Source organism: Mesoplodon densirostris, chromosome 15, assembly GCF_025265405.1.
Source record: "Mesoplodon densirostris isolate mMesDen1 chromosome 15, mMesDen1 primary haplotype, whole genome shotgun sequence".
Lineage (NCBI taxonomy): Eukaryota > Metazoa > Chordata > Mammalia > Artiodactyla > Ziphiidae > Mesoplodon > Mesoplodon densirostris.
In genome coordinates this window covers 63,977,084-63,991,745 of record NC_082675.1, presented here as the reverse complement: position 1 = coordinate 63,991,745, position 14,662 = coordinate 63,977,084, and the positions used below count along the sequence as shown (strand labels likewise).

Below are 14,662 nucleotides of genomic sequence, written 5' to 3'. Positions count from 1 at the left end.
CACCCCCAAGGCCCCACCCCAAAGGCCTTTTCTGGCTGCATGGGTCCTGAGCCTAGGCCCCGCCCCATGCTCAAACATCACCTCCCACCTGCCTAGGTCCCACCCCACCCTAAACCCCACCCCTGCCTAAATTCCACCCTGCAAAAACAAACCCAAAACAATTAAGAAAATGGTAATAGGAACATATATATCGATAATTACCTTAAATGTAAATGGATTAAATGCTCCCACCAAAAGACATAAACTGGCTAAATGGATACAAAAACAAGACCCGTGTATATACTGTCTACAAGAGACCCACTTCACACCTAGGGACACATACAGACTGAAAGTGAGGGAATGGAAAAAGATATTCCATGCAAATGGAAATCAAAAGAAAGCTGGAGTAGCAATTCTCATATCAGACAAAATAGACTTTAAAATAAAGACTATTACAAGAGACAAAGAAGGACGCTAAGTAATGATCAAAGGATCAAGGGATCAAGCCAAGAAGAAGAGATAACAATTGTAAATATTTATGCACCCAACGTAGGAGTACCTCAACACATAAGGCAGATGCTAACAGCCATAAAAGAGGAAACTGACAGTAACACAATAATAGTAGGGGACTTTAACACCCCATTTTCACCATCCAAAATGAAAATAAATAAGGAAACACAAGCTTTGAATGACACATTAAACAAGATGGACTTAATTGATATTTATAGGACATTCCATCCAAAAACAACAGAATACACTTTCTTCTCAAGTGCTCATGGAACATTCTCCAGGATAGACCACATCTTGGGTCACAAATCAAGCCTTCGTAAATTTAAGAAAATAGAAATCATATTAAGTATTTATTCTGACCACAACGCTATGAGACTAGTTATCAATTACAGGAAAAAAACTGTAAAAAATACCAACACAAGAGGCTAAACAACATGCTACTAAATAACCAAGAGATCATTGAAGAAATCAAAGAGGAAATCAAAAAATACCCAGAAACAAATGGCAATGAAAACACAACAACCCGGGCTTCCCTGGTGGGGCAGTGGTTGACAGTCCACCTGCTGATGCAGGGGACACAGATTCGTGACCCGGTCCGGGAATATCCCACATACCGCGGAGCGGCTGGGCCGGTGAGCCATGGCCGCTGAGCCTGCGCGTCTGGAGCCTGCACTACGCAACGGGAGAGGCCACAACAGTGAGAGGCCCGCGTACCACAAAAGAAAAAAAAAAAAAAAAAAGATAATTAAAAACACGACAACCCAAAACCTATGGGATGCAGCAAAAGCAGTTCTAACAGGGAAGTTTATAGCAATACAATCCTACCTCAAGAAACAAGAAAAACCTCAAATAAACAACCTAACCTTACACCTAAAGCAATTAGAGACAGAAAAACAAAAAAAACCCAAAGTTAGCAGAAGGAAAGAAATCATAAAGATCAGAACTAAATGAAAAAGAAATGAAAGAAACGATAGCAAAGATCAATAAAACTAAAAGCTGGTTCTTTGAGAAGATAAACAAAATTGATACACCATTAGCCAGAATCATCAAGAAAAAAGGGAGAAGACTCAAATCAATAGAATTAGAAATGAAAAAGGAGAAGTAACAACTGACACTGCAGAAATACAAAGGATCAGGAGAGATTTATAAGCAACTATATGCCAATAAAATGGACAACCTGGAAGAAATAGACAAATTCTTAGAAAACCACAACCTTCCGAGACTGAACCAGGAAGAAATAGAAAATATAAACAGACCAATCGCACGCACTGATATTGAAACTGTGATTAAAAATCTTCGAACAAACAAAAGCCCAGGACCAGATGGCTTCACAGGCGAATTCTATCAAACATTTAGAGAAGAGCTAACACCTATCCTTCTCAAACTCTTCAAAAATATAGCAGAGGGAGGAACACTCCCAAACTCATTCAAAGGGCCACCATCACCCTGATATGAAAACCAGACAAATACATCACAAAAATAGAAAACTACAGGCCAATATCTCTGATGAACACAGATGCAAAAATCCTCAACAAAGTACTAGCAAACAGAATCCAACAGCACATTAAAAGGATCATACACTGGATCATACACCATGATCAAGTGGGGTTTATCCCAGGAATGCAAGGATTCTTCAATATACGCAAATCAATCAATGTGATAAACCATATTAACAAACTGAAGGATAAAAACCATATGATAATCTCAATAGATGCAGAAAAAGCTTTTGACAAAATTCAACACCCATTTATGATAAAAAGTCTCCAGAAAGTAGGCATAGAGGTAACTTACCTCAGCATAATAAAGGCCATATATGACAAACCCACAGCCAACATCATTCTCAATGGTGAAAAACTGAAACCATTTCCTCTAAAATCTGGAAAAAGACAAGGTTACCCACTCTCACCACTATTTTTCAACATAGTTTTGGAAGTTTTAGCCACAGCAATCAGAGAAGAAAAAGAAATAAAAGGAATCCAAATCGGAAAAGAAGTAAAATTGTCACTGTTTGCAGATGACATGATACTATACATAGAGAATCCTAAAGATGCTATCAGCAAACTACTAGAGCTAATCAATGAATTTGGTTAAGTAGCAGGATACAAAATGCACAGAAATCTCTTGCATTCCTATACATTAATGATGAAAAATCTGAAAGAGAAATTAAGGAAACACTCCCATTTACCATTGCAACAAAAAGAATTAAATACTTAGGAATAAACCTACCTAAGGAGACAAATGACCTCTATGCAGAAAACTGTAAGACACTGATGAAAGAAGTTAAAGATGATACCAACAGATGGAGAGATATACCATGTTCTTGGATTGGAAGAATCAACATTGTGAAAATGACTATACTACCCAAAGCAATCTACAGATTCAATGCAATCCCTATCAAACTACCAATGGCATTTTTCACAGAGGTAGAACAAAAAATTTCACAATTTGTATGGAAACACAAAAGACCCCGAATAGCCAAAGCAATCTTGAGAAAGAAAAACGGAACTGGAGGAATCAGGCTCCCTGACTTCAACCTATACTACAAAGCTACAGTAATCAAGACAGTATGGTACTGGCACAAAAACAGAAATATAGATCAATGGAACAGGATAGAAAGCCCAGAGATAAACCCAGGCACATATGGTCACCTTATCTTTGATAAAGGAGGCAAGAATATACAATGGAGAAAAGACAGCCTCTTCAATAAGTGGTGCTGGGAAAACTGGATCACTACATGGAAAAGAATGAAATTAGAGCACTCCCTAACACCATACACAAAAATAAACTCAAAATGGATTAAAGACCTAAATGTAAGGCCAGACATTATAAAATTCTTAGGGCAAAACATAGGAGGAACACTCTATGACATAAATCACCGCAAGATTCTTTTTGACCCACCTCCTAGAGAAATGGAAATAAAATAAAAAATAAACAAATGGGACCTAATGAAACTTAATAGTTTTTGCACAGCAAAGGAAACTATAAACAAGATGAAAAGACAACCCTCAGAATGGGAGAAAATATTTGCAAATGAAGCAACTGACAAAGGATTACTCTCCAAAATATACAAGCAGCTCATGCAGCTCAATATCAAAAAAACAAACAACTCAATCCAAAAATGGGCAGAAGACCTAAACAGACATTTCTCCAAAGAAGACATACAGATTGCCAACAAACACATGAAAGGATGCTCAGCGTCACTAATCATTAGAGAAATGCAAATCAAAACCACAATGAGGTATCACCTCACACGGGTCAGAATGGCCATCATCAAAAAATCTACAAACAGTAAATTCTGGAGAGGATGTGGAGAAAAGGGAACCCTGTTGCACTGTTGATGGGAATGTAAATTGATACATCCACTATGGAGAACACTATGGAGGTTCCTTAAAAAACTAAAAATAGAACTACCATATGACCTAGCAATCCTACTACTGGGCATATACCCTGAGAAAACCATAGTTCAAAAAGAGTCATGTACCACAACGTTCATTGCAGCACTATTTACAATAGCCGGAACATGGAAGCAAGCTAAGTGTCCATTGACAGATGAATGGATAAAGAAGATGTGACACATATATACAGTGGAATATTACTCAGCCATAAAAAGGAACGAAATCGAGTTATTTGTAGTGAGGTAGATGGACCTAGAGTCTGTCATACAGAGTGAAGTAAGTCAGAAAGAGAAAAACAAATACTGTATGGTAACACAGATATATGGAATCTAAAAAAAAAAAAAGTAAGTCAGAAAGAGAAAGACAAATACCGTATGCTAACACATATATATGGAATTTAAGAAAAAAAATGTCATGAAGAACCTAGGGGTTAAAACAGGTATAAAGACACAGACCTACTTGAGAACGGACTTGAGGATATGGGGAGGGGCAAGGGTAAGCTGTGACAAAGCGAGAGAGAGGCATGGACATATATACACTACCAAACGTAAGGTAGATAGATAGTGGGAAGCAGCCGCATAGCACAGGGAGATCAGCTCGGTGCTTTGTGACCGCCTGGAGGGGTGGGATAGGGAGGGAGGGAGGGAGGGAGATGCAAGAGGGAAGGGATATGGGAACATATGTATATGTATAACTGATTCACTTTGTTATAAAGCAGAAACTAAAAAAAAAAAAAAAAAGAAAAGTTCTGATGAACCTAGTGGCAGGACAGGAATAAAGACACAGACGTAGAGAATGGACCTGAGGACACGGGGAGGGGGAAGGGTAAGCTGGGACAAAGTGAAAGAATAACACTGACATATATACATTACTACATGTAAAATAGATAGCTAGTGGGAAACAGCTGCATAGCACAGGGAGATCAGCTCGGTGCTTTGTGACCACCTAGAGGGGTGGGATAAGGAGGGTGGGAGGAAGACACGAGAGGGAGGGGATATGGGGATATACCTATGCATTTGGCTGATTCACTTTGTTGTACAGCAGAAACTAACACAACATTGTAAAGCAATTATACTCCAATAAAGATGTTTAAAAAAAAAAGAATAGATGATGGCAGGCCCCATATTTCCTAAACTAACTGATCAGGTGAACAGAAGTGCTTCTGTGTTCCTATTCCACTGTTTGGGCTTGCATGAGGTCTGAACTTAATAGGGTTGGCAGGAGGAACCACTGGAAATTCTTAACCAACAGAGTAACAGGACAAGACTTCAAAAAAATGGCATGAGCAGTAAAGAGAAAGACAGAGTAGGAGAGACGGGGAGGCTGTTAACAGGGACTTAGGCCAGAGGAGATGCATGTGCAGACCTAGAAGAACCTGTAGCCATGACCCTCCACTGTCTGATCTCACTAACTCTCCCTCATGCATTTGAACTCTGCTCTTTCTGTTTACCTAGTGGTTCCACTTACGCCTTGCCCCTTCTTTCTCTGTGCCCCTGCCTAGAATGTCCTTGCCCATCCCATCTGTCTATCCATATTCTACACATTTTTCAAGACCAGCTCACATCGCCTTCCCTACCAAGCCTTCTCTGATTGTTTATTCCAATCCACAATAATCTGTCCTCTTTGTGAATTCTCAGTTTTTCGTTAAAGGCAGGTCTACTTTTCTGACACCGATATGTCCTTAAAAATACCTATAGTTTACTTTTCATCTTGATAATCCACTCGTGAGTCCCTTTCCCAGCAGGTCTCAGGAAAATGATCAACTCCAGTATAATTTTCATCGATTCTAGATTCAAGAGGCCATCTTGTGGCAAGAAGGGGAAATGCATGCTTTGTAAACAGGAAACTCTTGAGGCACCTGCAGGAGAAGGGAAAGCTATCTGACTTTTGTCTTTCTGTTTTTACAGTTCTCCTTTCTGATACAGTTTCTGAAATACAGAATACATTACAATAAAAATCAAGAATTACCTGTGTAGGGACTTCCCTGGTGGTGCAGTGGTTAAGAATCCACCTGCCAATGCAGGGGACACGGGCTCGGTCCCTGGGCCAGGAAGATCCCACATGCTGCAGAGCAACTAAGCCCGTGTGCCACAACTACTGAGCCCGCATGCCTAGAGCCTGTGCTCCACAACAAGAGAAGCCACCGCAATGAGAAGGCCACGCACTGCAATGAAGAGTAGCCCCCGCTCAACGCAACTAGAGAAAGCCCGCACGTGACAACGAAGAACCAATGCAGCCAAAAAAAAAAAAAAAAAAGAATTACCTGTGTAAACGACTGAGTCGCTTTCTAATTATTCTACCCATCTACCTGCTAGTAAGTTCTTTAATGGCTGTTCAAATAACATTTACCAAGCATCTATTAATACAATGCTTACAGTGTTGGGGTCTTATAAGGTGAGTTCAGGTTTTAAAAGTGTCAATTAATCTATGAAGGCAGCATTTCTCAGTGTTCCATGGAAAACTAGTCCCTAAAGTTGGCCTGAGGAAGAAAAGGGTTCCTTGGCCAAACTGGTTTGCAAAGCCCTGAATACCGTGACTTTAGCACAGATATTCCCATTGCACATTAATAAGTCAGAGGATCTGAGAAGTCCTGAAATAAGAGAACCTGTTTAACCCGGTTTAACCCAATGTGTGCCAAGCTTACTTGACCATAAGCTCTTTTAAAGTTACATCAGCTGGGCTTCCCTGGTGGTGCAGTGGTTAAGAATCTGCCTGCCAATGCAGTGACACAGGTTTGAGCCCTGGTCCGGGAAGATCCCACATGCTGTGGAGCAACTAAGCCTGTGCACCACAACTACTGAACCTGCGCTCTAGAGCCTGTGAGACACAACTACTGAGCCCTGTGCCACAACTACTGAAGCCCGCACGCCTAGAGCCCGTGCTCTGCAACAAGAGAAGCCACTGCAGTGAGAAGCCCACGCACCGCAACGAAGAGTAGCCTCCACTCGCTGCAACTAGAGAAAGTCCGCGCGCAGCAACAAAGACCCAACACAGCAAAAAATAAATAAAATAAATAAATTTATAAAAAAATAAAATAAAGTTACATCAATTAACATTCTGCAGAACGATTGTTTCAGGGTTCCATGCACTTAGAAAACACTGCCTTGAGGTAATTTAGCTCAGGGTTTTTTGAATGGAGCTGAGATTTTATCAAAAGATAATGTAAAATGTGCCAAACCCACATTCCCACTGCTTCAAGTCCTTTGCTGAACCAGGTTGGGTATTAAAAGAATAAAATCCAACTCCTACCTCCTGCATAGTAAAAATAGCAAGGACTCATATACGCTTACTTTGTGCCAGGCACTATTCTAAGCATCTCACATATTTAATCCTCATAATAATAACATCTGCCTGACACTTAAATACTATCTTCCATTACTCCATTTTACAAGCAAGGTAACTGAGGAACAAAGAGAATAAGTAACTTGCCCGAGGTCGCTGGTTAGCAAAGAGTAGAGTGGGCATTTGAACCAAGGCAGGCTGGCACCTGAGTCTGTGTTCTTACCCAGGAAGCCCCCCCTACCACGCCAACCCGCCAGCCCTTGTCTTAGAGCAAAACACTCAGCTCCATGCTGCCCTTGGAATTGCTTTCCATGGATGGATGGTGAACAGTGTGGAGCAACTTCAGGAACACTCTCATATTCCAGATGGGGAAAAAAAGGCACAGACAGGACCAAAGTCAGCCTTTCTCTGCTTGGGCTCTCACTTCCACCCCCTTGCTGTGTGTGGATTTAGCAGTTGAGCATCACCTGATTGGCCTGCCTGCCAACCATGGGGGGTGGGGAGGGACTCATTTCTCTGATCTGAGACTGGTGGTGATGTGGAAAGAATGAGCCATTTTCTCAATAAAATTTAAATCCCCAACACCAAAAAGAGAACTGTCTGATAAAACTGTTTCAAAGTAAGTGGACTGAGAAACGTTTTTGTGTTAAAGACGATACAATTCATCATATTTACCCCGAGAAAAGGGCCATTTCCAAAATTGTGATGTTAAGGTATTATGAAAAAGGCCACATTTTGTAATTGAAGATCTTACATGGTCAGTCCAGGGGAGAAAATAAATCAAATTACTCAATAACAAAGTTTGTTCAGAAGTGCAGTGTTGTAATTGGTCACCAAAATGCAGTGCCTCTGAAATTTTGGCGAAAAAATTCAAATCCTTCAATGACTTAGATAATAAAAGAATGCTTAAATACAGTTGCAGTGATTTCATTTTCTGACTTTAAAAAGCCATCATTTTTTTTTAAACTCATAAAATATGCCCCACATACATTTTGATTTTCCTGAGGTGACCCTCAAACAAAACTAAATCTTCCACACTGGAGCAGAGGAATGGGACCCTGAAGACTCTTGGGGTGACACAGGCCTCAAAAGTGCCCCCACCTAGCACCAGGAGACTTCTGGCAAGTTCCTAGACTCCTCTGAGCCTCGATTTCTTCAAATGGGGACCCTAATACTACTTCCCTTAAACTTTAACAGAAAAATTCCTCAAGGTCCCTAGAACGGTCATTCCCCTCAAGAAGGCACTAGATTCATTTAAAACAGCTGTTGCGGGGCTTCCCTGGTGACGCAGTGGTTGAGAGTCCGCCTGCCGATACAGGGGACACGGAGCGGCTGGGCCCATGAGTCATGGCCGCAGAGCCTGCGCGTCCGGAGCCTGTGCTCCGCAACGGGAGAGGCCACAACAGTGAGAGGCCCGCGTACCGCAAAAACAAACAAAAAACAAAACAAAACAAAGCAAAAAACAGCTGTTGCTGGCACAGCTCAAGAAACAAGGACCAACTCTCACTCTCGCCCCAGCTGCCTTCCTACCCTCCCGCCCTCATCAGCTTTCCTTCCTACCTCAGCACTAGGGTTACTAGATTCTCAAATGTGGCTTTTAGTTAATGGTAGCTGTCCTAGTTCACTGATAGCTACTATGTTTATCAGAGGAAAAGATGCTCTTTCAACCTTTTGGGAAAATACAGCAGCTGGTTGGTTTCTCCTGCTCTAAGGCAGGGTTTTTCCATCTTGGTGTGATTGACATTTGGGGCTGTCCTGCGCTTGCTTATGAAGGATGTTTAGAAGCATCCTGGTCTCCTCCCACTAGATGCCAGTGTGCCACCCGAGAGGTCTCCAGACGTTGCCACATGTCCTCTGAGGGGTTCTCCAGGTTGAGAACCACTGCTCTGACTTGAAAGTTTTGAGCCCGAACCCTGAAACCTGAATATTTTCTTCCTGGCTGAAAACTGAAACGAAAGGAAACTCTAAAGAGTAGCCTTCGGATACTTGGTGGTCTCTTTCCCTCTCGCAACTCCCAGCATATCAGCGGCCCTCATGTAAGTGCTCGCACATGAGGTAGGTGGCCAAACTCAAATGATTCCAAATTTCCTCCCCCTGCCAGCTATAGAATGGGCATCGCACAGGAAAGAGATCTGAGCACAGGTCGTCCAGGGAAATGCAATACTTTTATTCTGAGAGAAGGAAAACTGGGGAGAAAGAATGTTATCTTTATGTACATTAGCCAGCAAGCAGTGGGACCCCGAAACCTTCTTTGAATGGCCTACACTATCTTCAAACCTGAATGGGAAAGGGAAAGCATCCCATGAACTGAGTAGCTTTGTTAATGAAGTTTTCAAATGCATAATGTGAAAAATATCTAGGTAAATGAGACAATAAAGTATGTGTCTTGGGGCTTCCCTGGTGGTGCAGTGGTTGAGATTCCGCCTCCCGATGCAGGGGACACGGGTTCGTCCCCCGGTCCGGGAAGATCCCACATGCCGCAGAGCGGTTGGGCCCGTGAGCCATGGCCGCTGAGCCTGTGCGTCTGAAGCCTACGCTCCGCAATGGGAGAGGCCACAACCGTGAGAAGCCCGCGTACCGCAAAAAAATAAAAAATAAAAAGTATGTGTCTAGGTTGCTGTGGGTGGGCAGGGATAGGTAGGGCACAAGAGATTTTAGGGCAGGGAAGCTATTCTGTACGATACTACAATGGTGGATATGTGACTTTATGCCTTTGTCAAAACTCGTAGAACTGCACAACACAAGAGCGAACCCTGATGTAAACTATGGACTTTAGCTAATAATAATATATCGATATTGATTCATCAATTACAAAAAACGTACCACACCAGTGTAAGATGTTAGTAACAGGGGAGACGGGGCAGGGAGACGGGAGCTGTCTGCACTTTCTGTTTGATTTTTCTGGAAATAGAAAACTGCTCTAAAAAATAAAGTTATTAACTGTTTTTAAAAGTGAGTATCTGGAAAAGCAGAGGTCAGAGAGAGAGAGGAATCATCTCTGTAGATATGTGTAATGTAACATACCCTTCTCGGGTGAGGTAATGCAAAATCAAGATAAGAAGAGTTTTCCGTCGTGCTTCTGTCCTCATCTCGCACTGTGAACAAAAAAGAAAATGTAGGTGAGACGATGATGAAATATAACACTCCTTTTATAGCAATAAACCCCTGACGGTAAATGTAACCTGTCAAAAGCAAGAAGCGTAACTTAAAGGCTGGAAGGCAGTTTGACGTCTCTAAGGATACATAAAGTTGTTTTCCATGGTTATTTTCTTCTCAGAGCTGCCTTCTCGATTGTAAACTGAAGGTACAGTGATTTCGATTGGGATTGCACTTGACTAGTTAACTTCTTACTGCCAAGCTAATTGGCATTTTGTTGCTTATCACCGCAAAGAAACAATATACGCACGTTTATTTGGACCAGGTGAAGGAAAGTGATAAACTCATGAGCCAGAAATCAAGCTGTACCATCACAGGTACTGACCTGCTACTGCATCTTAAATTCACTCGGAGTCCCACCCAGACCCTGCAACAAACGTGGAGATGAGTTCCAATAATCCATTCAGGGGGACCCCGCAGCTGAGCACTTAGAATATCCACTGAGTAGCAGAGGCCATAAAGGGGACATTCCTGCATAACAGTGTCCTTATTCAAACTGGATGAATTTGTACTTTTACTCACAGTATTAATGTGCTACATTATGTTATTTGGTATCTCAAATTCCCCTGAAATGTATTCAGAAAATATTTACTCTCACTAACACTTCCCTTATTTGAAAATAACTTACATTTATCTAAGGAGAACACAGGTAAGAACTGGATGAAAGCAAAAAAGGCCCTAGAGTGGGCCAAATTATGTCATAAAACCTAGGCACAAACACACTGATGACAAAAATTTTTCAGGCATTCATCCAAGCTTTCTAAAAATTAATGTAATAAAATTAAAAATGCATAGTTACTTAAAAATCAAATAGTACTATATTCTCTTTCATTTCAAGTTGCTTTTTCATTGTGATAAAATATACATAACATAAAATTGACCATTTTAACCATTTTTAAGTGTACAGTTTAGTGGCATTAAGTATATTCAAATTGCACAACTATCACTACCATCCATCTTCAGGACTTTTTATCTTCCCCAACTAAAACTCTATATTCTCCTTTTTTTTTTTTTTTTTTTTCCGGTACACGGGCCTCTCACTGTTGTGGCCTCTCCCGTTGCGGAGCACAGGCTCTGGACGCGCAGGCTCAGCGGCCATGGCTCAAGGGCCCAGCCGCTCCGTGGCATGTGGGATCTTCCCGGACTGGGGCACGAACCCGTGTCCCCTGCATCGGCAGGCGGACTCTCAACCACTGCGCCGCCAGGGAAGCCCTAAAACTCTATATTCTTTAGACAATAACTCCATCCCCCTAACCCCTGCCATCACCATTCTACTTCCTGTCTCAGTGAATTTGCCTATTCCAAGTTCCTCGTATAGGGGGAACTCATTTGTCCTTTTGTGACTGGCTTATTTCACTTATCATAATGTCATCAAGGTTCATCCATGCTGTAGTGTGTGCGTGGCCCTGTAATATAGTACTATACATTTTTAAGGAAAAACAATAGTCTCTGTCCCACTCCACTACCCCCTCCCCCCACTTCGGAGGCAACAACCTTAATTACTTTAGCTGTTTCTTCTGATATTTGCCTCCATGTTTTTAAACATATCACTGTTTCATAATATATGAATATTAGACATTAAACTACTCATTTCTTGTTAAGGTAGATGACCAGTAAGCTGCCTTACAGACTTCTCACCCTCTCCTCCCCTTACAGTTATAGCAGTATGCAGTGATTACATTAATTATGACTGTGTAAATAATGTTGCTGAGTCAAAAAGTACTGTGGTTACTTTACCATTTCTGGACAACATTATTTTCCTTGGAATGAAGAATTGCCTCATTTTAAAAGTTTGGTTACTTTTCTATATACCGATTGCTAATTTTCAAATCCCAACATACCTCTAAAGGCCCCTCACATCACTTTCCACACATCAAATACATCAGACAATGTGTCAGTTACACTCCCCCCAGCCATGGCTTCCCTGAAGCCTCCACCCTCCCTCTCCACTCTAGGTTGCTGACTGTTAGGCCTGCTATGGGTGCTCATCCAGGGATTTCCCTTTGAAACTTTCCTGCGTTGGATCCCCTAGAAATGGAGTCTTCTCCTTTACTGGTCAGTGGTTTGGTGTAGTAAAGCACACATCCTCTAAAGTAAAGGTACACGGAGATAAATGTGGTTGAGAATTTGCATGCCTGAAAGTGTTTTTATTCTATTTAAAAATTTGATAGTTTGAAAGGGCAAAACATTCTTATTCCTTTGCAGGTAAAGGATCTTTTATTCCCAGGAAGCTTTTAGAATCTTATTTTTAATTCTGGTGTTCTGAAATTATATAACTTCATTGGTGCCAGCCTTTTTCCATTCACTGTGCTGGCCGTTGTCAAGCTGGACATTCTCATGCTTCTGTTCTAAAAGAAAATGCCTTTTATTATTTCTGTGATAAATTATTCCCCTATGTTTTCTCCAGTTTATTTTTAAGAACCTCTATTAATTGAACGGGATATAACCTGGATTGATCTTTTAAGGTTTTTTCTCCTATAGTGTCCCTTTTCTTTGTCTCTTTTTCCTATTTTCTGGGCAACCTCCTTGGCCTTGTCTTTGAACCACTCTACAGAATTTATTTAGACAATAATATTTTTAACTTCCAAGAGCTTGTTCTTATTCTCTGATTGCTCCTTTTTCACAACATCTTGTTCTTTTTTTTTTTTAAGACATATAGCAGTTTCCCAATATTTATTTATTTGTTTGTTTGTTTGTTTTTGCCACACCATGCGTCACGTGGGATCTTGGTTCCCCGACCAGGGATAGAACCTGCACCCCCTGCATTGGAAGTGCAGAGTCTTAACCACTGGACTGCCAGGGAAGTCCCTTGTTCTTGTTTTTTGAATGCACTATTCTCTTATGATTCAATGTCAGTTATGTTCAATATTTGCTGTTTATGTAGGCAGGTAAAACACTATTTTATAAAGATATCCATCCAAAATGATTCAAATAAAGTTTTGTTGCTTAAGGTAATAAGTTTTTATTCAGACTGCCAGAAAATAAATGAAGCAACCTGTGTTTCAAAGAGCCTGTGAAGGAAGTATAGTAAGTACCACTTTTTCAACGTAAAGGTATTCTGTTTTCTGCCACTCAAAAGGTAGTTATTGCTTTTTTAAAAAATTAATTTGCATTTTATTTATCACAGTTTTATACACATTTTGTTGTTGTTTTTGTTAGTTTAATGTTTTGCTTTGAATTCAGGCTAAAATAAATGAAATCAAGATCTCAGAAGTCTAAGAGAAAAGGAGATTAAAGGAAAATTATAACCCTTGAAGTAATAAAATATATAACATAAAAAATAGTGACTTAGACTGGGATAAAATATTTACAAATGACATATCTGATAAAGAACTATTTTTAAAAATATACAAAGAGCTCTTAAAACTCCACAATAAGAAAATAAACAACCCAATTAAAAATGGGCAAAAGAGATGAACAGACACCTCACAAAAGGAGATATATGCATGGTAAATAAATATATAAAAAGATGCTCAACATCATATGTCACCAGGGAATGACCAATTAAAACAACAACAAGATAGCACTGCACACCTCTTAGAACGGTGAAAATCCGAAACCCTAACACCACCACCACATGCCGGTGAGGATGTAGAGCAATGGGTCTCATTTATTGCTGGTGGGAATGCAAAAGAGTACAGCCACTTTGGAAGACAGTTTGGTGGTTTCTTACAAAATGAAGCATACCCTTACCATATGATCCAGCAGTCACGCTCCTTGGTATTTACTCCAGAGTTGAAAACTTATGTTTACACACAAACTTGCACACTGAAGCTGCTGATGCAGCTTTATTCATAATTGCCGAAAGCAACCAAAATGCCCTTCAGTAGATGAATGGATAAATAAAGTGTGGTACATCCACACAATGGAATATTAATCAGTAGTAAAAAAAAATAATAAACTACCAAGCCATGAAAAGACATGTAGGAAACTTAGATGCATATTACTTAGTAAAAAAAGCCAATCTAAAAAGGTTACAATGCAAGAAATTTTCACATATTGAGGTATGGGGAAGTCATTCTGGCGTATACGTGATTTGGCTTGAATAGAATAGCCTGTTCTATAGCCTATCAGACAAATTGTACATCTGCTTTAACCATTAAGGAAAAGATGCGTTTAAAAATCAAAACGGAGTAACTGGGCTTCCCTGGTGGCACAGTGGTTGAGGGTCTGCCTGCCAATGCAGGGGACACGGGTTCGTGCCCCGATCCGGGAGGATCCCACATGCCGCGGAGCGGCTGGGCCCGTGAGCCTGTGATCCACAACGGGAGAGGCCACAACAGTGAGAGGCCCGCGTACCGCAAAAAAACAAAAAAACAAAAAAACGGAGTAACTGTGGT

General features: G+C 40.8%; 1 protein-coding gene across 6 annotated transcripts in view; it reads right to left on the bottom strand.

Moving 5' to 3' along the window:
* The window catches only part of KATNAL2 (katanin catalytic subunit A1 like 2), a 99,242-nt gene that overhangs the window by 50,088 nt on the left and 34,492 nt on the right, over positions 1–14,662 (bottom strand). For all 6 annotated transcript variants that reach the window (XM_060118554.1, XM_060118557.1, XM_060118555.1 and 3 more), the window contains exon 2: positions 10,191–10,261. In XM_060118554.1, the coding sequence (XP_059974537.1) occupies positions 10,191–10,261 (71 nt within the window). The remainder of the gene's footprint in view (positions 1–10,190; positions 10,262–14,662) is intronic.